This window comes from Mobula hypostoma, chromosome 2 (genome assembly GCF_963921235.1).
Source record: "Mobula hypostoma chromosome 2, sMobHyp1.1, whole genome shotgun sequence".
NCBI lineage: Eukaryota > Metazoa > Chordata > Chondrichthyes > Myliobatiformes > Myliobatidae > Mobula > Mobula hypostoma.
In genome coordinates, this window is record NC_086098.1 from 9828947 (window position 1) to 9856945 (window position 27999).

The 27999-nt window shown below is 43.4% G+C and overlaps 1 protein-coding gene across 2 annotated transcripts in view; it reads right to left on the bottom strand.

Moving 5' to 3' along the window:
- Positions 1–27999, bottom strand: part of LOC134337921 (potassium channel subfamily K member 3-like) — a 125964-nt gene that overhangs the window by 12303 nt on the left and 85662 nt on the right. Inside the window, exon 2 of one of the 2 annotated variants that reach the window (XM_063033314.1) lies at positions 3183–4064. In XM_063033314.1, coding sequence (XP_062889384.1) covers positions 3220–4064 — 845 coding nt within the window. In that variant the 3' untranslated portion in view covers positions 3183–3219. Of the gene's footprint in view, positions 1–1638; positions 4065–27999 lie in introns of those variants that run through there. The other variant, XM_063033304.1, reaches the window with a different exon arrangement.

Sequence of the window (27999 nt, forward strand, 5' to 3'; positions counted from 1 at the left end):
TGTGTCAAAGGTTACGGCATGAAGGTAGGAGAATGGGATTCAGAAGGATAATAAATTAGAGATGATGCAGACTCAATGGGCTGAACAGCCTAATTGTACTCCTGTGGCTTATGGTCTACTGGTGTCTGCAGAATCAGGTTTCAGTTCTCTCTTCACAAAGTAAAAAACCTATTCAGAACTGCTGGTGAATTGTACTTGAAAAGCAGGTTGCTTGAGGCCGACCTATAGTAATGATGGTGCCATCCCTGAGGGCTACTGTCTTGTTGGTCGTGTGACTTCAGCACGTGGTGGGCGAGGCAGTGGGGGCATTCAAAACACATAAACAGACGCCCTAACTTCAGCCCGTCATTGTGACTTTCCAACCTGCTCCTACCTCCTGTCTCCGTGCGGCAGCAACGGGGAGATACTGAACCAAATTCACAGATAATTAGTATGAATGAATAGGAATTATATGATTAATAATATGAACAGGATGTGATTTCAATTTCAATGTTTAAGAGAAGTTTGGATAGATGCATTGATGGAGGGCTATGATTCAGGTGCAGGTTGAGGAGACTAGGCAGTTTAAATGGTTCGTATGGACTAGATGGGCCGAAGGGGCTGTTTCTGTGCTTTCGTTTTCTATGAAGAATAATAGGGGCATCTGCATCATGTGTGCAAGCAGGAATTGTGGAATGGGGGGGGGGAGAAGATGAAAGAAGAAGATTAAATAATAACATATTCCACAATTGTTGCTGCATCCTTGTTGGACGCCGTGATCACCAGCATGTCACAGAGTACCACAGCACAGAGTCAGGCCTGTTCGCCCACCCAGTCCATGCTGGACCGCTGTTCTGCCTAGCCCCTTCGACCCACACCTGGACCATACCCCAAAATAATGCAGCGTCTTGTCCAGGACTTTGGAAGTCTGGTGGTCCACCTCACAAACAATGCAGCTCCTTGTCAGAATTTGTAGCTCACCACGTCAGAGCCATCAGGAGCAAGTTCTGCAATAAACTGCTGGCTTTGCAATTTTGGCTCCTGCCTTCAGTTCCAACTCCAGCCATCCCCTTTCCCTTGACTGCCCACTTTACTCCAAACTCTCACCCTCTGGCATGAGGAGCATAGACAGTGACACCCACTTCAGCCCTGACCTCAACTCCACAAAAGTGTGGAAGGTGCAGTAAGGCAAGGGTTAAAGTGGGTGCTGACAGAACATAGCACAGACAATTTGTACAGTCTTTTCATTGTGTGGAAGTTTAGCGAGATACAGGACTGTGCAAAAGTCTTAGGCACAGATATATAGCTAAGTAGCCTAAGACCTTAGCACTGTACTGCAGTAATTTTATGTACTGTATTGTATTGCAGCCACAAAAAAAAATCACGACATATGTGAGTGATGCTAAACCTGATTCTGATATGTGTCTCTGTCGTGGACTGAGAGAGGGAAGGGGGCAGGGAGAGGGGAATCATTGTTGGGAAAAGGGGAAGGGAGAGGGAAAGCAGAGAAACATTCTGTCATGATCAACGAACCAATTGTTTGGAATCAAACAACTTTGCCTGGTATCTCAGGGATGGGTATGTTGGCACTTGAGTCCCCTCCCCCCTCCCCCACCAGCACTCCTCTCTGCCATCTGTCCCACACCCCTCCTGCGGCACTCCACCCTCATCGTTCTCAACATCCTTTGCACCCGTCAGATTTACCAACTCGCTCTGTGCTCCGCGTAGAGCAGAAATCTGTGCAAAAGCCTTAGCTATATACACGTGCTTAAGACTTTTACACGGTATTGTAAGAATCAAGAGGACAGGCTGTAAGAGACAGTGTGCACACATAGTGCAGCCAACCAGGCTGAACAAGGCCCTTGAAGGGCTAACTCTTCTACAGCCTTTCTGTTCAAGCCTGGGAACCAAGGCTAGTAAGCGTACCAAGACAAGATAAAGGTGCAAATGAAGGACTGATTCTAGGGCAACACCTACTATCGGACAGTTATTTTCTCAGGTATTATTGGTCTTTAACACATTGATGTAGTTGGTAATTAACATCTGAAACATGTATGATGATTGGTACCTAAGTATGCAAATCATGGGATTCAGAAATGCACAGACTTCTATTGGATCAATTTCTGTACAAAAAGGCATTTTGCTTTTCAAGCTTCAGACCACTTTTGCAACAGGGTCCGGGCAGTTCTCTTTGTGCACAAGTAAATACAGTGCGGCTGAGGAACGAGTGTGAGCTGTCAGGGTAAAGTTATTCGTCGACGATCAAAGCACTCCTCATTATAAAGCAATGAGAAGTCATTACATCAGTGCACTGTAGGAGGTGATTCATCCAATCAGAATAGTCATTAAGTATATGTGACTGTGTGTCTCATGTTTATTTTAAGGATATTTAATTCTACCATCACTTCCTTGGACAGGTACATTATTTAAAATCTGGTTCTGCCCATTTTTTCAGAATTGTGCTGGCTGGTTTCTTTCCCATAACTGGTATGTTTTCTTGCCACCCTTCCTTTCACTGCTATTGTTGCCTAATAATACACATTCATTAGTCACTTTATTAGGTACCTCCTGCAAGAAGATACTCTTCTGTAAGGCAGATTATTTGAGTTACTTCCTGACAGCTTGAACCAATCTGGCAACTCTCCTCTGACAGAACTGCCACTCACTGGATGTTTTTTGTTTATGTCAGCATTCACTGTAAACTTAAGAGACTGCTGCATGTGAAAATCCCAGGAGATCAGCAGCTTCTCAGATACTCAAACCATCCCCTCTGGCGCCAACAATCATTGCATGGTCAAAGTCACTTAGATTACATTTCTTTCCCAACTGAACCTCTTGACCATGTCTGTGTGCTTTTATGCATTGAGTTGCTGCCACATGATTGGCTGATTAGATATTTGCATTAACAAGCAGGTGTACAGTTGTACCTAATAAAGTGTATTAAACCAAAAAAAATGCCAGGAACATCAGCAAGTCAAGAAGCTTAAGTGGAAAATGAAATGGTGAAGATCCTTCATCAGCTCATAGGTCTTTGACTTGTAACAATAAAGCTTCATTACTCTTTCCACAGATGCAACTTGATCTGCTATGTGCTTCCAGCAAATTTTGGCTTTATTTGCACCATCTGCTGGTTTTGATTTTCAACATATTAGTATGGTCCAATGGACTTATTAAATTCTAAATACTGTGAATTGTGTACATACCATTAATCAACTTTAAAACAAATTTACTGTATCGTTATTACACAGAACTTCTTCTTTTTGTCAATCCTTTGAGGGCAGACAAACTGTGAAGTCCTGTAGACACAGAGCTAATGGTCGACCTGTGAAGATTACACACACACCCATTAGTAAAGGTCTCTGGAAGCCTATTTGGAGATGCATCGCTCTGTTCGATGCAGGTATCAGACGTCGATATGTCTCTGGGGATGATCATTGGTATTGAATAATGCAATTTTTCTCGGCTCTTATACCAGAGGCATGAACACATGGAGTGGAAATGAAGAACTTCTGCGTACATGTTGCGGAAGTTTCCAGAGGTTTCTGTTGTGCGGATGGTAGTTTGTCCGTTCCTAATGAGCAAGGCTTTCTGCTCGGCATCCCGTTTCTCATCCTCTGCATTCATCGTCATGAACCGCAGAACCACCAGGTTGAGAAAAGCTCCAATAACCGTCAGGCCTGTCAGAATGTAGACGAAACTGAACGCCACATAGTGGGGGTTCTTTTGAAGAGCGTCATGTTTCTGCAGAGCCACGTAGTCCCCGAAACCGATGGTGGTGAGAGTAATGAAGCAATAGTAGTACGCGTGGAAAAAAGTCCAGTCCTCGTAGTATGAGAAGGCAGCAGCCCCGATGCATAGGGTGCTGATGCAGGAGAAAAAGCCGATGATGACCATGTTGGCCATAGAGACTTCAGTTCGCTTCATTCGAAGACACTTCTTGATCCTGTGCAGGAGATATTTGACAAATGTATTGATTCTCTCGCCCATGCTCTGAAACATGACCAGGGTAAGTGGAATCCCAAGTAAGGCATAAAACATACAGAAAATCTTCCCTCCATCCGTACTGGGAGCAGCGTGGCCATATCCTGCCAAAGAGAAAACGGACATTGTCAACTCCAATTATTACCCTTGGGGATTCAACATCAACAGTAAATACTTCTACTATACAGTCCTATCTCAAACATATTAAAAAGTTCAAGATAATTTCAAGCCCTCCAGCAGCTGTTGAACTTGTTACCAGAAAACAATTGAGCACACCTACATGGAGCATTGTCAAAGGAAAGTGGCATCCATCATTAGGCCCAGGTCATCCTCTTCTCTATTAGTGTAAAGTACAGCAACATCCAGTGCATTGCTTAACTTCAAGCACATCCTAAAAGAAACCTCATTGTTCAGCCCTTAAGTATCAGATTTAAGGGTCTCGTCAAATTTCTTAGTTCTGAGAACCTGATGATGTACCAATATTAGTTGTGACGAAGAGATTTGACCCAAAACCTCAGCAATCACTTGCAGGCTTGTAATCCTTTCCCTCCCTCTGAAAACACTAATGCCCTTAAATGGAAAATCCTACAAAAAATAATGAATACGGACCAGCCCGTCATGGGTAAAGCTCTCTCCACCATTGAGCAAATCTACATGGAGCGCTGGTGCAAGAAAGCAGCATAATTCATCAAGGATCCCCACCACACAGGGCATGCTCTCTTCTCACTGCAGAAGGTACAGGAGCCTCAGGACCTACACCACCAGGTTCAGGAACAGTTATTACCCGTCAACCATCAGGCTCTCCAACCAGAAGAGATGACTTCACTCAACTTTGCTTGACCCATCATTGAAATGTTCCCACAACCTATGAACTCATTTTCAAGAACTCTTCATCTCATGTTCTAAATATTTATTGTTTATTTATTAATTATTATTATTATTTTTATTTCTCTCTTTTTCTCTTTTTGTATTTGCATAGTTTGTTGTCTTTTGCAGACTGGTTGTCTGCTTCCCTTTTAGTATGCATTTCCATTAATTCTTTGGAAGTTTGGTTGATTGCCAAGCTTGGCAAAATGTTTACAGATTTTTCGTCTCCAATCGAGAAGCCATCACCAGTGCGCAGCTGATGATGCATGATCAACCAAACTTCCAAATAGGCAACCCGAGCTACCAATATTCCTCAATATTTCATTAATTCTATTATGATTCTGGGATTTATTGAGTGTACCCGCCAGAAAATGAATCTCAGGGTTGTATGTGGTGACATATATCTTGAACTTTGAACTTTAATTAGTCAATCCTACTGAATTACAATCCAGCAGCGTAGCCTCAGCCATGAAGTGGTAACTGAAAGTCTGGAATTATACTGTTTATTAGAAAAGATCTACTTTCACGTTCTGCTCAAATGGTACTTACCCCATTGAGCACCTTTACTCTGTCTGTCACGAAAGGCAAGATGTCCCCATGGCTACCCGTTTCAATTTGAGTTCCCATTCCCATGTGCCATGATCTCCTTTACTGCAATGATGAGATCACACTCAAGATGGCCGCATCATGGCAGTAGAGGAGGCGTCTACTCATGTACTGTCTGGGTAGCCACAAACCTGATGGCATGAACATTAATTTCTTTAACTTCTGGTAATCTTTCCCCACTCCTTCCCTCTTTCCTTTTCCATTTCCCATTCTGATTACCCTTTTACCCTTTCTCTTCTCCTCCCCTGGCTATCACCTCCCTCTGATGCCCCTCCTCCTATTTTTCCATTGTCCGCTGTCTGCTCCTATCAGATCCCTTCTTCTTCAGACCTCTATCACTTCTACCTATCCCTTCCCAGCTTCTTACTTCATGCACTTTCCCCCATCCACCTACCTTCCCCCTTAACTGGCTTCACCTATCACCTGTGAGCTTGTACACCTCCCCTTCCAGCGCCTTCATTTTCTGGCTTGTTCCCCTTTCCTTTCCAGTTCTGATGAAGGGTCTCAGTCTGAAACATCAATTGTTTGTTCCCCTCCTTAGACGCTGCCTGATAGGGCTCATCAGCCATGGCTGCAGCTCATCTAGGAGAAAGAAAATTAATCTCAAACTTCCACTGCCTTGCAGCTATACCTTTGCTTGGGGAAGGCTTTGGGAGTAAATTTTGAGGGAAAACACTGGATCTGGAGTCCCTACATTGAGCTCAGCACTGACTGGCAACTCCTGTGATGCTGCTGGTACCAAACCGTATCATCTGCCGTTCCATTGGGTTCATCAGATGTGTGGAAAGGGGGAGAATGCTACATGGGCAACAATTTGCTCTCCATATTGTACTGCCCAGGCTTGTGTATCTAGGCAGCTAGGATACAACGTCCATGTTCAACTCTGACTGACGAAGGCCTCAGATGCTCCCTGACCTGCTGAGTTCCTCCAGCATGCTGTGTACATTATAGTTTCTCAAGCTTTTATAAGAATTTTTATTTGTATAAAATGAAGAATTTTGCACTGGGGAATTGATGATTGTTAGGCATAGCATTGGCCAAATATATACTTTTCCAGTAATATGTTGAAAGGCATGGACAGAGTGGATGTGGCAAAGTTGTTTCCCATGATGGGGGAGTCTAGTATGAGAGGGCATGACTTAAGAATTGAAGGGCGACCATTCAGAACAGAAATGCGAAGAAATTTTTTTAGCCAGAGGGTGGTGAATCTATGGAATTTGTTGCCACGGGCAGCAGTGGAGGCCAAGTCATTGGGTGTATTTAAGGCAGAGATTGATAGGTATCTGAGTAGCCAGGGCATCAAAGGTTATGGTGAGAAGGCGGGGGAGTGGGACTAAATGGGAGAATGGATCAGCTCATGATAAAATGGTGGAGCAGACTCGATGGGCCGAACGGCCGACTTCTGCTCCTTTGTCTTATGGTCTTATGGTCTAATATACACTAATACAGTGCAAAACTACACTGGTTACTTGAGCTTTCTAGCAGAGTGTCTTTGTGTCATGTTCTATTCTGCACCAAATGGAAGCCTTAGACATATTGATTGGCTGAAACTCCATTTCTTTTGTAATTTTTATAGAACTTAAGGGATCTGTGTTTTTAAGGACAAGAGCGAGGTAATTAAATGAACATTATATCACTATATCTTCTGTGCAGAAATAAATCTAATGCTCTTTCAGATCAATTGCTTCCACTATTCTAAAGGTCACCCGTCAGAGCATCTTTCTCCTCTCACAAATTATTTTCTGTAGGTAAAAACTGATCTGAGTGTCTCCCAATCAGAATCAGAGTCAGGTTTATTATCACTAACATATTTAATGAAGGTTAATGTTTTGCAGCAGCCAAACAATGCAAACCATAAAAAATGTTATAAGTTACTGTAAGAATTAATAGCTGTGTACAAGATGATAAAAGGCATGGATTGTGTGGACAACCAGGCATTTTTCCCAAGGTGGAAATGGCTAAGAGAGGACATAATTTTAAGGTGATTGGAGGATGGGGGGGGGGGTGTCAGAGGTAGGTTTTTTCACACAGAGTGGTGGGTGCATGGAAGAGGCAGATACATTAGGAGCATTTAAACTCTCAGATAGGTATATGGATGTTGGTAAAATGAAGGGCTTGAAGGAGGGAAGGGTTAGATTAATCATAGAATGGCAGAGTAGTCTCAACAGGCCAAATGGCCTTATTCTGCAACAATGTTTTGCGGGTTTATATATGAAGAAGAAGGCATCCGTTAGTCTTGCGAGACCATGGATCTGCGACTAGAAAGTCTTCACTCTCCAGGGTGCAGGCCTGGGCAAGGTTGTATGGAAGACCAGCAGTTGCCCATGCTGCAAGTCTTCCCCCTCCACGACACCAATGTTGTCCAAGGGAAGGGCATTAGGACCCATACGGCTTGGCACCAGTGTCGTCGCAGAGCAATGTGTGATTAAGTGCCTTGCTCAAGGACACAACACGTTGCCTTGGCTGGGGCTCGAACTCACGACCTTCAGGTCGCTAGTCCACTGTCTTAACCACTTGGCCACGTGCCTACAGGGTTTATTATCAGATTATTATATTTATATATAATCTGATAATAAATTTATTTTAATTTTTGGACTTGGTAATTTGAACTTCCTTTTCCATTTCATGATGAAGAGTCTTGGTCCGAAACAATGACTGCTTATTCCCTCCATAGCTGCTGCCTGACCTGCTGAGTTCCTCCAGCCTTTTGTATGCATTGCTGCAGATCTCCATCATCATAGTCTCCTGTGTTTTTGATTTGTTATCAATTTTATTTTCTTTTTAGTAGAACATGACTATACACCAGTTCACGCTGTGAATATGAAAGTCACACCATCTTGATGAACCATAGAGAATAGTAAGGGTAAGCTGTATTTTAACCTCCCAACATGCCTGAGGTTAAAAATTAATTGAATCCATGGCAGGTGCAATTTATAGCAACAAATCCTGGGCCACTGTGGCACTTCCTTCACACCTCACCACAGTGTTTGATATGGTTGACGATTACCTAACGTATTAATTTTGTCATTGTCCACCTCCTTGAGAGAGCAACACAAGCAATTCTGCAGATGCTGGAAATCCAGAGCAACACACACAAAATGCTGGAGGAACTCAGCAGGTCAGGCAGCGTCTATGGAAATGAATAAACAGTTGGCATTTCAGGCCAAGACCCTTCATGAGCTAAGATGAAATAGAACCAGGCTATGTTACTGAGGTGGAATACAATTATCGCGGTAGTGGAATAGATGGGATAAAAATTAACACAAAACAAAGTAAGATTGCAATGTTACAATTAATATATTCTAATTGATAACATTGGGTTAGAAAATGGAAAGAAGTTGATGTTTTGGAGAGAGAGTTTGGCTAGGTAATAAAAATGATGTTTTTATTTTTCTGAAGTCTGAAACGTTGACTCTTTATTCCTCTGCATAGCTGCTGCCTGACCTGCTGAGTTCCTCCAGAATTGTGTGTGTGTGTGTGTGTGTGTGTGTGTGTTTATGTATTATCTACAATACCAGTCTTGCTTAATGCTACTTCGGTTATAGTTCATCCCTCCACACATTTGAGCATTATCATAAGATTATAAGGCCATAAAATATAGGAGCAGAACTAGGCCATTTGGCCCATCGAGTTTTCTCATGGCTGATCCATTTCTGTCTCAGCCCCAATCTCCCACCTTCTCCCCATAACCCTTCATTCCTTGACTAATCACGAATCTATCAACCTCTGCCTTAAATATCCCAATGACTTGGCCTTCACAGTCACCTGTGGCAACGAATTCACCACTCTCTGGCTGAAGAGGTTCCTCCTCATCTGCGATCTAAATGGGCATCCCTCTATTCAGAGGCTGTGTCCTCTTGTCCTAGACTCCCCTACCATAGGAAATATCTCCATTCACTCTATCGAGGCCTTTCAACATTCGAAAAGCTTCAGTAGAGTCTGACAGTCTGGGGATGAAAGCTTGATGCTATTAGCTGCTCTCTGTTTCGGAAGACATTGGGCCAGGTACACTGACAATTTCCATTCCCACTGGACATTCCTCTTATAATTATTTCACTGACTTTGTGTGGCCAAACTTTTTAATGAAATGTAACTTAATTGTTAAACTTTGGGAAAAATAAAGACATCATCTTTGTTACCCAGCCAAACTCTATCTTCACAATATCAGTATCTTTCTATTTTCTAACCAATGTCATCACTTAGAACATACACTTAGTGGCCACTTAGGTACACCTGTACAACTGCTCATTAATACAAATATCTAATTAGCTACTCATACAGCAGCAACAATGCATAAAAGTATGAAGACATGGTCAAAAGATAAATAGCTGTGTGGTGAAAAAGGCACAACAACGCCTCTTTCACCTCAGACGGTTGATGAAGTTTGGTATGGGCCCCCAAATCCTACAGAGGCACAACTGAGAGCATCCTGATTGGCTGCATCACTGCCCGATATGGGAACTGTACTTCCCTCAATCGCAGGATTCTGCGGAGAGTGGTGCGGACCGCCCAGCGCATCTGTAGTTGTCAACATCCCATGATGCAGGACATTTACCAAGACAGGTGTGAAAAAAGACCTGTAGGATCACTGGGGACCCAAATCACCCCAACCACAATCTATTCCAGCTGTTACCATCTAGGAAACGGTACCACAGCATAAAAGCCGGGACCAACAGGCTCTGGGACAGCTTCTTCCACCAGGCCATCAGACTGATTAACTCTCACTGATTTGAGTGTACTCTATATTACAATGACTGTTCTATTTATTATAAATTACTTTGATTACACATTGCACATTTAGACGGAGATAAAACGTAAAGGTTTTTACTCCTCATATATGTGAAGGATGTAAGAAATAAAGTCAATTCAATTCAACTTAATTTATTTGTTGTTCAGACCAAACATCAGAATGGGGAAGAACTAAGAATGATTGTTGGTGTCAGATGGGGTGGTTTGAGTATCTCAGAAAATGCTGAACTAGGATTTTCACACACAACAGTCTCTTGAGTTCACAGAGAATGGTGTGAAAGACAAAAAAAGATCCAGTGAGAGGCAGTTCTGAGGGCAAAAACACCTTGTTAGCAAGGGAGGTCAGAGGAGAATGGCCAGACTCGTTCAGGCTGACAGGAAGGTGACATTAACTCAATTACAACAGTGATGTGCAGAAGAGCATCTCTGAACAAGCAAGTTGAACCTTGAAGTGCATGGGGGACAGCAGCAAAAGACCACGAACATATATTCAGTGGCCACTTTAGAAGGAAAGTAATAAAGTTGCCGCTGAGTGCGTCATATGTAACCTTGCAATCTCACTTGATTCTGAGTTAAGTCTCATTTGTTCTGTTCCACTACAGTGATCATTAATTTCCACCTTTGTAATGTAGCCTGTTTCTACTTCATGTGTTGCAGAAATTCTATTCAGTCATGCCTGCAATATCTCTACTCCAACCATTCTAATAATTTTCTGACTAATCTACTGTATAACATTCTCAATTATCCATAAAATTTGGTCCAAAAGTATCCACAAGCTAGTGGAAGTGAAAGGACAGGTGCTTCATTATCAAAGTTCAAAATTTCAAAGTAATTTTTTTATCGAAGTATGCATACATCACCATAAATCATTCTGACACTCATATTCTTGCAGGCATTCACAGTAGAACAAAGAAATACAATAGAATCAATTAACTAGTAGAGTGGATAGGGGAGAATCAGTGGATGTGGTATATTTGGATTTTCAAAAGGCTTTTGACAAGGTCCCACACAGGAGATTAGTGTGCAAACTTAAAGCACATGGTATTGGGGGTAAGGTATTGGTGTGGGTGGAGAATTGGTTAGCAGACAGGAAGCAAAGAGTGGGAATAAACGGGACCTTTTCAGAATGGCAGGCGGTGACTAGTGGGGTACTGCAAGGCTCAGTGCTGGGACCCCAGTTGTTTACAATATATATTAATGACTTGGATGAGGGAATTAAATGCAGCATCTCCAAGTTTGCGGATGACACGAAGCTGGGTGGCAGTGTTAGCTGTGAGGAGGATGCTAAGAGGATGCAGGGTGACTTGGATAGGTTGGGTGAGTGGGCAAACTCATGGCAGATGCAATTTAATGTGGATAAATGTGAAGTTATCCACTTTGGTGGCAAAAATAGGAAAACAGATTATTATCTGAATGGTGGCCGATTAGGAAAAGGGGAGGTGCAATGAGACCTGGGTGTCATTATACACCAGTCATTGAAAGTGGGTATGCAGGTACAGCAGGCGGTGAAAAAGGCGAATGGTATGCTGGCATTTATAGCGAGAGGATTCGAGTACAGGAGCAGGGAGGTACTACTGCAGTTGTACAAGGCCTTGGTGAGACCACACCTGGAGTATTGTGTGCAGTTTTGGTCCCCTAACCTGAGGAAAGACATCTTTGCCATAGAGGGAGTACAAAGAAGGTTCACCAGATTGATTCCTGGGATGGCAGGACTTTCATATGAAGAAAGACTGGATGAACTGGGCTTGTACTCGTTGGAATTTAGAAGATTGAGGGGGGATCTGATTGAAACGTATAAGATCCTAAAGGGATTGGACAGGCTAGATGCAGGAAGATTGTTCCCGATGTTGGGGAAGTCCAGAACGAGGGGTCACAGTTTGAGGATAGAGGGGAAGCCTTTTAGGACCGAGATTAGGAAAAACTTCTTCACACGGAGAGTGGTGAATCTGTGGAATTCTCTGCCACAGGAAACAGTTGAGGCCAGTTCATTGGCTATGTTTAAGAGGGAGTTAGATATGGCCCTTGTGGCTACAGGGATCGGGGGTATGGAGGGAAGGCTGGGGCGGGGTTCTGAGTTGGATGATCAGCCATGATCATAATAAATGGCGGTGCAGGCTCAAAGGGCCGAATGGCCTACTCCTGCACCTATTTTCTATGTTAAAAACTGCACACAAACAAAGACTGACTAACAACTAATGTGCAAAAGAAGGAAAACTGTGAAAATACAAAAATAAAAGAATAAATAAAACTGAGAAGGTGAATTGTAGAGCCCTTGAAAGTGAGTCTATAAGTTGTGGAGTTCAGAGCTGAAGTGAGTGAGGTTATCCTCGCTGGTTCAAGAGCCCAATGGTTGAAGAGTAATAACTGTTCCTGAACCTGGTTGGGAATCTAAGGCTCCTGTACCTCCTTCCCAATGGCAGCAGCAAGAAGACAGCATGGCCTAGATGGTGGAAGTCCTTGATGAATGGCCCTTTCTTGTGACAGTTGTCCTTAATGATGTGCTCAATGGTGGGGAGGGCTTTTCCTGTGGTGACCTGAGCTGTATCCACTACTTTTAGTAGGTTTTTCCATTTTTGGGCATTGGTATCTCCATTGTAGACCATGATACAGCCAGTCGAGATACTCTCCACTGTGCACCTATAGAATTTTTTCAGAGTTTTGGATGACATGCCAAATCTGTGCAAACATCTAACAAAGTAGAGGTACTGTCATGCCTTCTATGTAATGGCATTTACATGCTTGTATCGTTGAGCATATTAGGAATGTGTGTCTCTAAATGGTTAATATGATCTGACATCAGCAGACGAGCTTCAATTCCTGTATGCCTTTTAGTGTTTCAAAACTTTGCTGCCAGACACCAAATTAATGAAAGTCGCTCATCCCCCACAAAGGTCTAGGATCAACTTTAAACACAAGAAAGTCTGCAGATGCTGAAAATCCAGAGCAACACGTACAGAATGCTGAAGGAACTCGGCAGGTCAGACAACATCTGGAATGAATAACCAGTTGACATTTCAGGCCGAGACCTTTCTTTAGCACTGGAAGGGAAGGGGAAAGATGCCAGAATGAGAAGGTGGGTGGGGGGGAAGGACAATAGCTAGAAGCTGATTGGTGAAGCCAGGTGGGTGGTAAATGTCAAGGACCAGAAAAGAAAGAATCTGATCGGGAGAGGAGAGTGGGGAAGCAATATGCAGGTAATCTCCCACACAGGAGATTAGTGTGCAAATTTAAAGCACACGGTATTCGGGGTACGGTATTGATGTGGATAGAGAATTGGTTGGCAGACAGGAAGCAAAGAGTGGGAATAAACGGGACCTTTTCAGAATGGCAAGCAGAGACTAGTGGGGTACCGCAAGGCTCAGTGCTGGGACCCCAGTTGTTTACAATATATATTAATGACTTAAAAGAGGAAATTAAATGCAGCATCTCCAAGTTTGCGGATGACACGAAGCTGGGCGGCAGTGTTAGCTGTGAGGAGGATGCTAAGAGGATGCAGGGTGACTTGGATAGGTTAGGTGAGTGGGCAAATTCATGGCAGATGCAATTTAATGTGGATAAATGTCAGGTTATCTACTTTGGTGGCAAGAACAGGAAAACAGATTATTATCTGAACGGTGGCCGATTAGGAAAAGGGGAGGTGCAACGAGACCTGGGTGTCATTATACACCAGTCATTGAAAGTGGGCATGCAGGTACAGCAGGCAGTGAAAAAGGCGAATGGTATGCTGGCATTCATTGCAAGAGGATTTGAGTACAGGAGCAGGGAGGTACTACTGCAGTTGTACAAGGCCTTGGTGAGACCACACCTGGAGTATTGTGTGCAGTTTTTGTCCCCTAATCTGAGGAAAGACATCCTTGCCATAGAGGGAGTACAAAGAAGGTTCACCAGATTGATTCCTGGGTTGGCAGGACTTTCATATGATGAAAGACTGGATCGACTAGGCTTATACTCTCTGGAATTTAGAAGATTGAGGGGGGATCTTATTGAAACGTATAAAATTCTAAAGGGATTGGACAGGCTAGATGCAGGAAGATTGTTCCTGATGTTGGGGAAGTCCAGAACGACGGGTCACAGTTTGAGGATAAAGGGGAAGCCTTTTAGGACCGAGATGCGGAAAAACTTTTTCACACAAAGAGTGGTGAATCTGTGGAATTCTCTGCCACAGGGAACAGTGGAGGCCAGTTCATTGGCTATATTTAAGAGGGAGTTAGATATGGCCCTTGTGGCTAAAGGGATCAGGGGGTATGGAGAGAAAGCAGGTACAGGGTCTGAGTTGGATGATCAGCCATGATCATACTGAATGGTGGTGCAGGCTCAAAGGGCCGAATGGCCTACTCCTGCACCTATTTTCTATGTTTCTATGTGAGAAGTAAAATGTCAGAGTGGGGAATAGAGGGGGGGGGGGGGAATTTGTTTACCTGAAGGAGAAATCGATATTCATGCCATCAGGTTGGAGGGTACCCAGACGGAACACAAGGTGTTGTTCCTCCACCCTGAAGGTGGCCTCATCTTGACACAAGAGGAGGCTGCGAACTGACATGTTAGAACGGGAATGGGAACCGTAATTAAAATGTTTGGCCACCAGGAAGTTGGAGGTTGCTTGATAAGGTGGTTCCCCCGGTTTACAACGGATCTCACGTATGTATAGCAGGCTGCATCAGGAGCACTGAACAGAATACATGACCCCAGCAGCTTCACAGGTGTGGTATTGCCTCACCTGGAAAGATTTCTTGAGGCCCTGAATGGAGGTGAGGAAGGAGGTGAATGGACAGGTGAAAGACGTTGGCTGCTTGCAGGGGATGAGTGCTGGGAGGGAGATTAGTGGGGAGGGACGAATGGACAAGGGAATCATGAAGGGAGCGATCCCCGCGGAAAGCGGGTGGGGGGGAGGTAAAAGTATGATTATTCACCCTCTACATTTACATGTATTAGAAATTTGCTGTGGTGTATTGACATGACATATAACAAGAACAACATCATTCATCAATTATGGTCCTCAACAATTACAAAAAAAATAAAGAATTATAGTGAAAGAAAGTTAGAAGTATAGATATAAAATAAAATGTGCATAAAGACATAAACACCAGCATGTAAACGGCATTATAAACAGTGCCCGGGGGAGGGGGGCGCTAGCTAGAATGGTTGATCAGATTAACTGCCTGGGAAAGAAACTTTTAAGATGCCATGAAGTCTTTGTTTTAGTAGCCTACAGCATTTTCTAGAAGGCAGCTTTTGGAAAAGGCAGTTTGAAGGGCGGATAGTGTCCACAACAATTTCCCGCCCACCAATGATTTCCTGTCCTGAACTGATGGTGGACTGCAGACAATGACCTTATCTGCTGGACAGACAGTTTGCTATAATTTTCAGATACTGTGAGAGGATATTGCACCAAACAAGACAGTCATGACGGAAGAGATGATGCTCTCTGCGATGACAGTGTAGAATTGCACCAGGATGTTCTGCTGCAGGAAGTACATCCTCAGCTGAGCATTATTGTTAACGAAGGAGATATAGAATCATGGAAAACTACAGCACCGAGAAAGGCCTTTTCAGCTCATCTGGTCTGTCCCAAATCATTAATCTGCCTAGTCCCAACGACCTGCTCCTGGGCCATTGCCCTCCATACCCCTCACATCCATGTACCTCTCCAAATTTCTCTAAAATGTTGAAATCAAACCCACATCCACCATTGCTGCCGGCAGCGCGTTCCACAATCTTACCACTCTCTGAGTGAAGACACCCCCCTCCCTCGTCCTCCCCTTAAACATTTCTTTTTCTTTTTCAATCTTTTTATTAATTTCAAAATATAGAAACAAAACATAGCAATAATACAAATAGTAGGAGATATATTGTTACACTTAAAAAAAGTAATTGCAAAACCAAGTAGTGTAAATTAACAAAGCTCCCAAACATGTAGAACTAACATGTAGGGCAAGTATTAAAAAGGGCCACTTTTCAACATAATTGTATAAGGGCTAAGAGAGTTGTAAAAGAGCGCCTGAAGGCTTTATGTGTCAATGCAAGGAGCATTCGTAATAAGGTGGATGAATTGAAAGTGCAGATTGTTATTAATGATTATGATATAGTTGGGATCACAGAGACATGGCTCCAGGGTGACCAGGGATGGGAGCTCAACGTTGAGGGATATTCAATATTCAGGAGGGATAGACATGAAGGAAGGGGAGGTGGGGTGGCGTTGCTGGTTAAAGAAGAGATTAATGCAATAGAAAGGAAGGACATAAGCCGGGAAGATGTGGAATCGATATGGGTAGAGCTGCGTAACACTAAGGGGCAGAAGACGCTGGTGGGAGTTGTGTACAGGCCACCTAACAGTAGTAGTGAGGTCAAAGATGGTATTAAACAGGAAATTAGAAATGTGTGCAATAAAGGAACAGCAGTTATAATGGGTGACTTCAATCTACATATAGACTGGGTGAACCAAATTGGTAAAGGTGCTGAGGAAGAGGATTTCTTGGAATGTATGCGGGATGGTTTTTTGAACCAACATGTCGAGGAACCAACTAGAGAGCAGGCTATTCTGGACTGGGTTTTGAGCAATGAGGAAGGGTTAATTAGCGATCTTGTCGTGAGAGGCCCCTTGGGTAAGAGTGACCATAATATGGTGGAATTCTTCATTAAGATGGAGAGTGACATAGTTAATTCAGAAACAAAGGTTCTGAACTTAAAGAGAGGTAACTTTGAAGGTATGAGACGTGAATTAGCTAAGATAGACTGGCAAATGACACTTAAAGGATTGACGGTGGATATGCAATGGCAAGCATTTAAAGGTTGCATGGATGAACTACAATTGTTCATCCCAGTTTGGCAAAAGAATAAATCAAGGAAGGTAGTGCACCCGTGGCTGACAAGAGAAATTAGGGATAGTATCAATTCCAAAGAAGTAGCATACAAATTAGCCAAAGAAAGTGGCTCACCTGAGGACTGGGAGAAATTCAGAGTTCAGCAGAGGAGGACAAAGGGCTTAATTAGGAAGGGGAAAAAAGATTATGAGAGAAAACTGGCGGGGAACATAAAAACGGACTGTAAAAGCTTTTATAGATATGTAAAAAGGAAAAGACTGGTAAAGACAAATGTAGGTCCCTTGCAGACAGAAACAGGTGAATTGATTATGGGGAGCAAGGACATGGCAGACCAATTGAATAATTACTTTGGTTCTGTCTTCACTAAGGAGGACATAAATAATCTTCCAGAAATAGTAAGGGACAGAGGGTCCAGTGAGATGGAGGAACTGAGTGAAATACATGTTAGTAGGGAAGTGGTCTTAGGTAAATTGAAGGGATTGAAGGCAGATAAATCCCCAGGGCCAGATGGTCTGCATCCTAGAGTGCTTAAGGAAGTAGCCCAAGAAATAGTGAATGCATTAGTGATAATTTTTCAAAACTCGTTAGATTCTGGACTAGTTCCTGAGGATTGGAGGGTGGCTAATGTAACCCCAATTTTTAAAAAAGGAGGGAGAGAGAAACTGGGGAATTATAGACCGGTTAGCCTAACGTCGGTGGTGGGGAAACTACTGGAGTCAGTTATCAAGGATGTGATAACAGCACATTTGGAAAGCGGTGAAATGATCGGACAAAGTCAGCATGGATTTGTGAAAGGAAAGTCATGTCTGACAAATCTCATAGAATTTTTTGAGGATGTAACTAGTAGAGTGGATAGGGGAGAACCAGTGGATGTGGTATATTTGGATTTTCAAAAGGCTTTTGACAAGGTCCCACACAGGAGATTAGTGTGCAAACTTAAAGCAAACGGTATTGGGGGTAAGGTATTGGTGTGGGTGGAGAATTGGTTAGCAGACAGGAAGCAAAGAGTGGGAATAAACGGGACCTTTTCAGAATGGCAGGCGGTGACTAGTGGGGTACCGCAAGGCTCAGTGCTGGGACCCCAGTTGTTTACAATATATATTAATGACTTGGATGAGGGAATTAAATGCAGCATCTCCAAGTTTGCGGATGACACGAAGCTGGGTGGCAGTGTTAGCAGTGAGGAGGATGCTAAGAGGATGCAGGGTGACTTGGATAGGTTGGGTGAGTGGGCAAACTCATGGCAGATGCAATTTAATGTGGATAAATGTGAAGTTATCCACTTTGGTGGCAAAAATAGGAAAACAGATTATTATCTGAATGGTGGCCGATTAGGAAAAGGGGAGGTGCAACGAGACCTGGGTGTCATTATACACCAGTCATTGAAAGTGGGCATGCAGGTACAGCAGGCGGTGAAAAAGGCGAATGGTATGCTGGCATTTATAGCGAGAGGATTCGAGTACAGGAGCAGGGAGGTACTACTGCAGTTGTACAAGGCCTTGGTGAGACCACACCTGGAGTATTGTGTGCAGTTTTGGTCCCCTAATCTGAGGAAAGACATCTTTGCCATAGAGGGAGTACAAAGAAGGTTCACCAGATTGATTCCTGGGATGGCAGGACTTTCATATGAAGAAAGACTGGATGAACTGGGCTTGTACTCGTTGGAATTTAGAAGATTGAGGGGGGATCTGATTGAAACGTATAAGATCCTAAAGGGATTGGACAGGCTAGATGCAGGAAGATTGTTCCCGATGTTGGGGAAGTCCAGAACGAGGGGTCACAGTTTGAGGATAGAGGGGAAGCCTTTTAGGACCGAGATTAGGAAAAACTTCTTCACACAGAGAGTGGTGAATCTGTGGAATTCTCTGCCACAGGAAACTGTTGAGGCCAGTTCATTGGCTATGTTTAAGAGGGAGTTAGATATGGCCCTTGTGGCTACAGGGATCAGGGGGTATGGAGGGAAGGCTGGGGCGGGGTTCTGAGTTGGATGATCAGCCATGATCATAATAAATGGCGGTGCAGGCTCGAAGGGCCGAATGGCCTACTCCTGCACCTATTTTCTATGTTTCTATGTTTCTATGTTTCTAACCACGGATAATACAAAGCAAAAAAAAACTGGGAAAAAAAAATCATGAAAAAGAAAAAAAAAACAAAACCAAAAAAAGCAAACCCCATCCCCAAAGAAAAACAAAATTAATCAACTAAACTAAAAGACTTGGGCAAAACTAACAACTTAAAAATGGAAAAGAAGAAAATCTTAGTGTCGACGACTCCATTCCCCTCCAACAACAGTACAGAGAGATAAAACAAGTTTGGAAATGATCAAATTACATCAAATGAAAATGCTGAATGAATGGCCTCCAAGTTTTTTCAAACATAATTGAAGGGTCATAAACTGCACTTCTAATTTTCTCCAAATTCAAACACACCATAGTTTGTGAAAACCAGTGAAATACAGTAGGAGGGTTAATCTCTTTCCAATTCAACAAAATGGACCTCCTAGCTATTAAAGTAAGAAATGCAATCATCCTTCGTGATGAAGAGGTTAAATTATTTAAGTCTATCATTGGTAATCCAAAGATAGCAGTAATTGGATGAGGTTGTAAGTCTATATTTAGGACCATTGAAATAATATCAAAAATATCTTTCCAATATTTCTCCAACAAGGGACATGACCAAAACATGTGGGTTAGAGAAGCTATCTCGGAATGACATCTGTCACATATAGGATTAATATAAGAGTAATAACGAGATAGTTTATCTTTGGACATATGAGGCCTGTACACTACTTTAAACTGTATCAACCTATGTTTAGCACATACAGAGGATGAATTCACCAACTGAAGAACTTTTTCCCATTTTTCAGTCGGTATATTAATCTCAAGTTCTCTTTCCCAGTCAGCTTTAATTTTATTAGAAGCATCAGGACATAAATTCATAATTATATATAATTGCTACTACACTTTTCTGAGAGAGATTTAAATCTAAGATTTTTTCCAAAGTGTCCATTGGATATGGGTGTGGAAAATTAGGGGAGACAGTAATTAAAAAGTTTCTAATCTGTAGATATCTAAAAAAGTGAGATCTGGGTAAGTTATATTTATTAGAGAGTTGATCGAAAGACATAAAACAATTATCCAAAAATAAATCGCGAAAAGATATTATACAACCAACGCACATCAAAGTTGCTGGTGAACGCAGCAGGCCAGGCAGCATCTCTAGGAAGAGGTACAGTCGATGTTTCCGGCCGAAACCCTTCGTCAGGACTAACTGAAGGAAGAGCTAGTAAGAGATTTGAAAGTGGGAGGGGGAGGAGGAGATCCAAAATGATAGGGGAAGACAGGAGGGACTAATTTCCAGCATCTGCAGAATTCCTCGTGTTTGTGTCAGTGGATGGTGTTTATTTGGATTTTCAAAATGTCTTTGACTAGGTGCCACACATAAGGCTGTTTAACAAGATACGATCCCATGGTATCACAGGAAAGATACTAGCATGTATAAAGTATTGGCTGATTGACAGGAGGCAAAGAGTGGGAATAAAGGGAGCCTTTCCTGAATGGCTGCCGGTGACTAGTGGTGTACCGCAGTGATCGGTGTTGGGACCGATACATTTCACATTATATGCCAATGACTTGGATGAAGGAATTGATGGCTTTGTGGCTAAGTTTATGGACAATACAAAGATAAATGGAGGGTAGGCAAAGCTGTGCAAGCCGGGTGTCGGTAGGAGGGCAGACAGAATGATGGAATGGGCAAATAAGTTGCAGATGGAATATAGTGTAGGGAACTGTATAGTCAAGTATTTTGGCAGAAGGAATAAAGGTGTGGGTTATTTTGTAAATGGAGAGAAAGTTCAAAAGTCCAAGGTGCAAAGGGACTTGGGAGTTTTCATGCAGGATTCCCTAAAGATTAACTTGCAGGTAGAGTCAGTGGTAAGGGAGGCAAATGCAATATTTGCATTCATTTTGAGAGAACTAGAATACAAGAGCAAGGATGTAATACTGAGGCTTTATAAGGCACTGGTCAGATCTCACTTGGAGTATTATGAACAGTTTTGGGAACCTTATCTCGGAAAAGCTGTGCTGCTATTGGAGAGAGTCCAGAGGAGATTCATGAGAATGATCCCAGAGATGAAACAGTTAATATATGTGGAGTGTTTGATAACTCTGGGCCTGTACTTGCTGGAGTTTAGAAGAAAGAGGGGAGGATTTCATTGAAAACTATCAGATATTGAAAGGCCGAGATAAAGTGAATTTGGAGAGAATGCTTTCTATAGTGGGGTAGTCTAGCACCAGAGGGAACAGCCTCAAAATAGAGGGACATCCATTTAGAACAAATATGAGGAAAGTTTTCTTTAACCAGAGGGTGATGAGTCTATGGAATTCATGGCCAGAGACAGCTATGCAGACTAAGTCATTGAGCATATTTAAGGCGGAGGCTAATAGGTTCTTGCTTAGGGTGTCAAAGGTTACAGAGAGAAGACAGGAGAATGGCGTTGAGAGGGATAAAAAATCAGCATTGATGGAATGGCAGAGCAGACTTGATAGGCTGAATGGTTAAATCTGTTCCTATATCTTATTGCGCTGTTTTATTTTGTGCTGTATCAGAACTGGTGTAACAATTATTTCAGTCTCTTTTACATTGGTGTACTGGAAATGACATTAAACAATTTGTATCTTGAATCTTCCTGTTCAGTCCTGATGAAAGGTCTCAACCAGAAAAGTCGACTGTTTATTCATTTCCATAGATACTGCTTGATCGGCTGAGATCTTCCAGCATTTTGTGTGTGCTGCTTTCCATTGGTTTACCATCTGCACAGAATCACTGTTATTTATATCATTGTCAACAAGATTATCTCAGAGACCATGGAGGCATGATCAATAGCATTATGCCATAAAAATAATGTTGTAGAATATAAAAGGCTGAAGTTTAATACTGTGTTATTTACTGATGCTTTAATCACATCCTGCTCTCAGGCACTGGGGGTTATATCAGTGTCAGTTCTGTTCCATGTCCTTGGCAACTACATAATAGCTCAAAGTACGTTGTCATTATGTGCCCTGTTGTATGACGCAGACAATCATGCTCTTTCCATGACCATGGTTGTTCCTGGCAAATTTTTCTGCAGAATAGGTTTGCCATTGCCTTCTTCTGGGCAAGATGTGTGCCCCTCCACCCCCCCACCCCCGCCATTATCAATACTATTCGGAGATTGTCTGCCTGGCATCAGCGGTCGCATCACTAGGACTTGTGGTATGCACCAGCTGCTCATACGGACATCTACCACCTGCTCCTGTGGCTTCACAGGACCCAGATTGGGGCTGAGCAGCTGCTGCGCTTTGCCCAAGGGCACCTGCAGGCTAGAGGAGGGAAGGAGTGCCCTGCACCTCTCTCGGTAGAGACATATTGCCACCCTGACACCCTAAGTTCAATACACACCAAATCTAAGACACACAAGAAGCTAAAGTGTAGTGTTGAGGAAGCAGGATGTCTGCAGAAGGACTTAGACAGATTGTGGGAACGGGCAAAGAGGTGGCAGATGGAATATAGTGTCAGGAAATACATGGTCATGCAATTTGGCAGAAGGTATAAAGGTGTAGAAATATTTTTAAATCCCCCACCCTCATTCTTCTGAATTCCAGTGAATACAGGCCCAGAGCCATCAAGCATTCTTCATATGACAAGCCATTCAGTCCTGGAATCACTTTCGTGAACCTCCTTTGAACTGATGAGTTGCCCCGGCATTTTGTGTGTGGATATCAGCCTGAAATCTCTTAGTTTTCTCACCACACATGCTGCCTGACCCGCTGATTGTTTTCAGCATTTTGTATTTTTATTATACTGGGGACTTAATCAGAGAGAAAAGTCAGTTCTGATCGCTGTAAATCCTTGTGAAGAAGAAATTAATTTTCCATTGTCAAAGTTCAAAGTAAACTTCATTATCAGTGTACATATATGTCACCATATACAAACCTGAGATTCATTTGCCAGCGGGCATACTCATTAAATCATGTCGATGTGCTCAATGATTGGGAGGGCTTTACTGGTGTTTCCATACCAGTCCCTGCCCTGCCTTCACTTTTCTAGGCAAAGATCTGTAGTATCTTGAAATAGTTTCAGAAACAGAGTACTTTGCTGGACTTGAGGACCGGAGTTTCAGGGAAAGGTTGAATAACTGAGGACTTTATTCCCTGAACCATTGGGGAGTGATGGGGAGATCTGAGAGCAGTACACAAAATTATGAAGGGTATAGGTAGGGAAAATCCACTGAGGTTTGGCGAGACTAGAACTAGAGGTCATGGGCTTAGGGTGAAGGGTGAAATATTTAAGGGAAATGTTAGGGGAAACCTCTTCTTTCAGAGGGTGGTGAGAGTGCAGAACGAGCTGCCAGTGGAAGTGGTGGCTATGGATTCGGTTTCAACAGTTAAGAGAAATTTGGATAGGTGTTTATTGTTGATTTTGGAGATGTTGCACAGAACAGGCACTTCCGGCACTTCAAACCACACCGCCCAGCAATCCCCCAATTTAATAGCATGCCACTAATCATGGGACAATTTACAATGACCAATTGACCTACCAACCGGTTTATCTTTGGACTGTGGGAGGAAACTCAGGCGGTCACGGGAAGAACGTACAAGCTCCTTATAGGCAGCGGTGGGAATTGAACCTGGGTCACTGGTACTGGAAAGCGTTGTGCTAACCGTTACGCTACTGTGCCGCCCCATGGGACATGGATTGGAGGGGTATGGAGGACAATGGTCTGGGTGCAGATAGATGTGACGAGACAGCATAATCGTTCAGCACAGATGAGAGAGGCAGAAGGGTCTGGTTCTGTGCTGTGGTGCTCTACGACACTCTGACTATGACCTTCATGGCCACCAGTTTTTCCGATTTCCAGACTTTCCAGCTACACATCTAACAGCCACTTTCACACACTCGCAGTGAAGTGTAATGGATACGTAATTTCAGAACAATGAAAACTAGCAGAGCAACACTCAGCTCAGAGGAACTACTAATGATCCACTCAGTTCAATGGAATCCGTTGTCAGCTGAAAATGGTCACTGTTTCATTTGATCAGCTGCCTTGTGGTCTCAGTTGAAATGGCAGACAACTCCGCAATACTACTCCCCCTTCAGTGCATCTATCTGTACAGTTACAGACCCAATATTATTCTTTGTCAGCCACACTCAAGCCTCATCGCTCCCATAAAGACTCTACAGAAGACAGACAGCACAATATAAATCAAATGTATCTTTATGCATTTGCATCAATTGCTCTCCTTCCAGGATTCCTCTTCCAACAATGATTGACAGACATTGAGAGTGGAATGCTGTAATTATCCATGCTGTACTCACGCATCATTACCTCATCCACTTATTGTTACAGAACAGTGGCTACTGCCTATTACATTGGATTCACTCTGTACTGCTGTACAAGTACTGCCCCAATGTAAAGAACATAAAGAAGGCTTCACAGAGATATAATCATTGCATATAAAAACATCCTGAATGAGAATGAGAAATAAAATCAATGTGGGCAGATCTCCAAACTGCTTCTTCTAGTCTGTGGCCTCCTCCTGTGATAACATCTTATATTCCCTCTGGGTAGCCTCCAACCTGATGGCATGATTATCAATTTCTCCTTCTGGTTAAAACAAAAGTTCCCTCCCCCTCCCCTCTTCTTCCATTCCCTATTCAAGCCCCTTACCTCTTCTTATCTGCCTATCACCTCCACCTGGGTCCCCTCCTCATTCCCTTTTTCCTATGGTCTACTCTCCTCTCCTATCAGATTCCTTCTTCTCCAGCCATTTATCTTTCCTACCCACCTGGCATCACCTATCACTGCCCAGCTCTCCTCCTTTCCTTCCTCCGACCTTTTTACTCCGGTGTGTTCCCCCTTCCTTTCCAGTCCTGAAGAAGGGTCTTGGCCCGAAACATCGACTGTTTATTCATTTCCATAGATGCTGCCTGACCTGCTGAGTTCCTCCAGCATTTTGTGTGGGTTGCTTTGGATTTCCAGCGTCCGCAGACTCTCTGGTGTTGATGATTAGTTTCTCCTAGTGCTGGGGTTCACCTATTCCCACACCCGTCATACTTGGCAGTCTCTCCTTTAGAGGTAACAACCTGCTATTAATCTCTGAGGATCTATCCTGGGACCCAACATATCGATGCAATTACAAAGAAGGCATGCCAGCAGCTATATTTTATTAGGAGTTTGAGGAGATTTGGTATGTCGCCAAAGACTCTCACAAATTTCGACAGATATAGCCTGAGGACACACACTCAACGTTTTAGGAACAGCTTCTCCACCTCCACTGGCACATTCCTGAATCATTCATGAGCCTATTTTTGCTCTCTTTGCACTGCTTTTTTAGCGTAGAGTATTTTATATATTGCACAGTAATGGCGTTGCAAAACGATGCATTTCACAGCATGTATCAGTGATAATAAACCTGATTCTGATTCTGTGTGAGGTGGAGCCGGCCCGCTGCTTGTGGTGGTCGTACCTGATGAGAGGGGGCGGCAAAGACGGGAAGGTTGTGAATTAGAGCTGGATTAGGTGGCTGAGTGGATCTGACGGCAGCTCTGATAGAGGAGTGTGGAATCGTGATGAGAGCAGATGAAAGGACTGCTGTAAGAGCATGCTGCGGAGTTAATGTGAGTAATGAACTGCTGCTGACACATTCGTGGGGTCAATGTTTACGTGTTTGAGATGGAGAAAGAGAGGGATGCAGGAAGAAGAAATGTTGTCAGTTCTGATCCATTTCATTTATTTCTCACATGTACATCGAAACATAGGGTGGTAGAGTGGAGATACGTCTCTACCAAAGGCAGTGTAAGGCACTGCTTCCCTCGGCTACCTGCAGATCTCCGCTGGGCAAGGTGTAGCACCTGCTCACCCCCCTGATCAGGGTCATGTGAAGCCCAGCAAGCAGGTGGTGGATGGTCGTATGAGCAGCCGGTGCAGATCACAAGTCCTGATTATGTGACCACTGACACCAGGCAGACAATCTCTGAACAGTATTGATAATGGCTGGGGTCACCCGTCTTGTCAGCACACTGCCAAGAAGAAGGCAACGGCAAACCGCTTCTGTGGAAAACTTTACCGAGAACAATCATGGTCATGGAAAGACCAAAATCGCCCACGTCATACAACATGGCACATAACGAATGAATGAACATCTAAACATGCAGTGAAGTGCATCATTTGTATTACCAACCCATACAGCCTGAGGATGTGCTGGGGGAGGCCTGCAAGAGTCACCACACATACCATGCGTACATAAGGTGTTTGACAGGAAATAATAAAGTAACGCTGGACTTAGCGGGTGGAGGTGTTAGTCGACCTTACTGCTTGAGCAAAGTTTTTGCGTTTGGTCCTGTGTGGATGCTATGTGTCTCCTCCCTAAAGGGAGTGGGACATGAGCAAGATGTCTCGGATCTTACATGGTGTTACTGGTCCTTTTCCAACACCTTTCTGTCTATATGTCTTTGACGGGCAGACAGGCTGGTGCCAGTGATGCGCTGGGCAGTTTTTACTACCTGCTGTACATGCTTCCTGTCCGCCGCACCTCAAAAACTAACAGCAACAAGAACACAGATCAACAGGAAAACCAGTCCCTTTTCTCCCTCCCACACAATGACACACACAGACTGGTCTCCAACCCCAGAGCAGGCCACCTCTAGAGTCCTTGGCCTCAGACTCTTCCAATCTGCAGACGCCTCAGACTCAGGCATCAGGCCTGAGACATCAGGCCCTCAAAATCCAGTCCCTGGCCCACATTCATGGTCATCAGCTCACTGACTTCCTGACCACCCCATCCATCAACCTAGGGAACTTGGCCATTGGGCCTTGTCTTCCTGACTCGCTGACTGTGGTCTTCGACTTCAGGCTTTGACCTTCAGTATCAACACCAGGGCTCGCCAGTCACGGTTTAGCCCAAGACTCTGGGCTCTCATGGGATTCAGACTGCGGGACTTACCAGCCTGGGTCATCCCTGGCCTGTGAAATGTGAAATGTGAAATGTGGGAAATATAAAATTGAAACCTGGGTAACAAAAGAGTATTGGATAGCCTTTACTTTGAAGGGTTGCTTTTGACACAGTCTTGCCATCTCCCAAACACTTTACAGCCTTATCTATCTGATTGCAGCTCCTGTGACACACACCACTGACACCACTCCCCAAACATCACACCCATCACTAGCTCCTCAAATGCCCACCAGCCATTGGCTTGTATCCAGGGTGCATGTCCTGTTAGGAGAACTGTCAATGTTTGCAGTAAACCTGAGACCTATGAGGGAGAGCAAAGACTCTGTGAGATGCTGAAGTTTCATAGGCTTTGCTCAGTCCACACTCGGAGTATTGTGAGCAGTTTTGGGCCCCTTATCGAAGAAAGGATGTGCTAACTTTGGGGAGGGTGCAGAGGAGGTTTCAGAGATGATGTGGGGGAAAAAAGGGTTAATTATGAGGAGTGTTTGATGGCTCTGGGCCTGTACTCACTGGAGTTTAGAAGAATGAGGGGGAACTATTCACATAAAAATTGATTACCTGGTGAAACAATGAGTAAATCTAGGATCTAGGATCTAGGATCAAGGATCAAGGATCAAGGGTCAAGGTCAAGGATCAACTTCTAATTGATACATTCACAACATCAAAGATATAAAAATAGATCTTTAACGTGTTAGGAATTTGCTCTGATCTGGTCAGGGCAAGACATGCAACAGAAAACATTCAACAATTAAAAGAATAAAGTTAGAGGTTAATGTATGGTTATGGTATAAAATATGCATAAATACATAAATACAAGCCTGTATTAACAATGTAAACGGCATTATAAAAAGTGGTTCAAAGTGTTTACAGTGCAGCGCTCTGACTGAGCTAATAGATGGGGGAGGGGGGAGGGGGAGGGGCGGGGAGGCTAACTAGAACGGTCAATCAGATTAACTGCCTGGGTGAAGAAAATTTTAAGATGGCATAAAGATTTCCCTTCAATA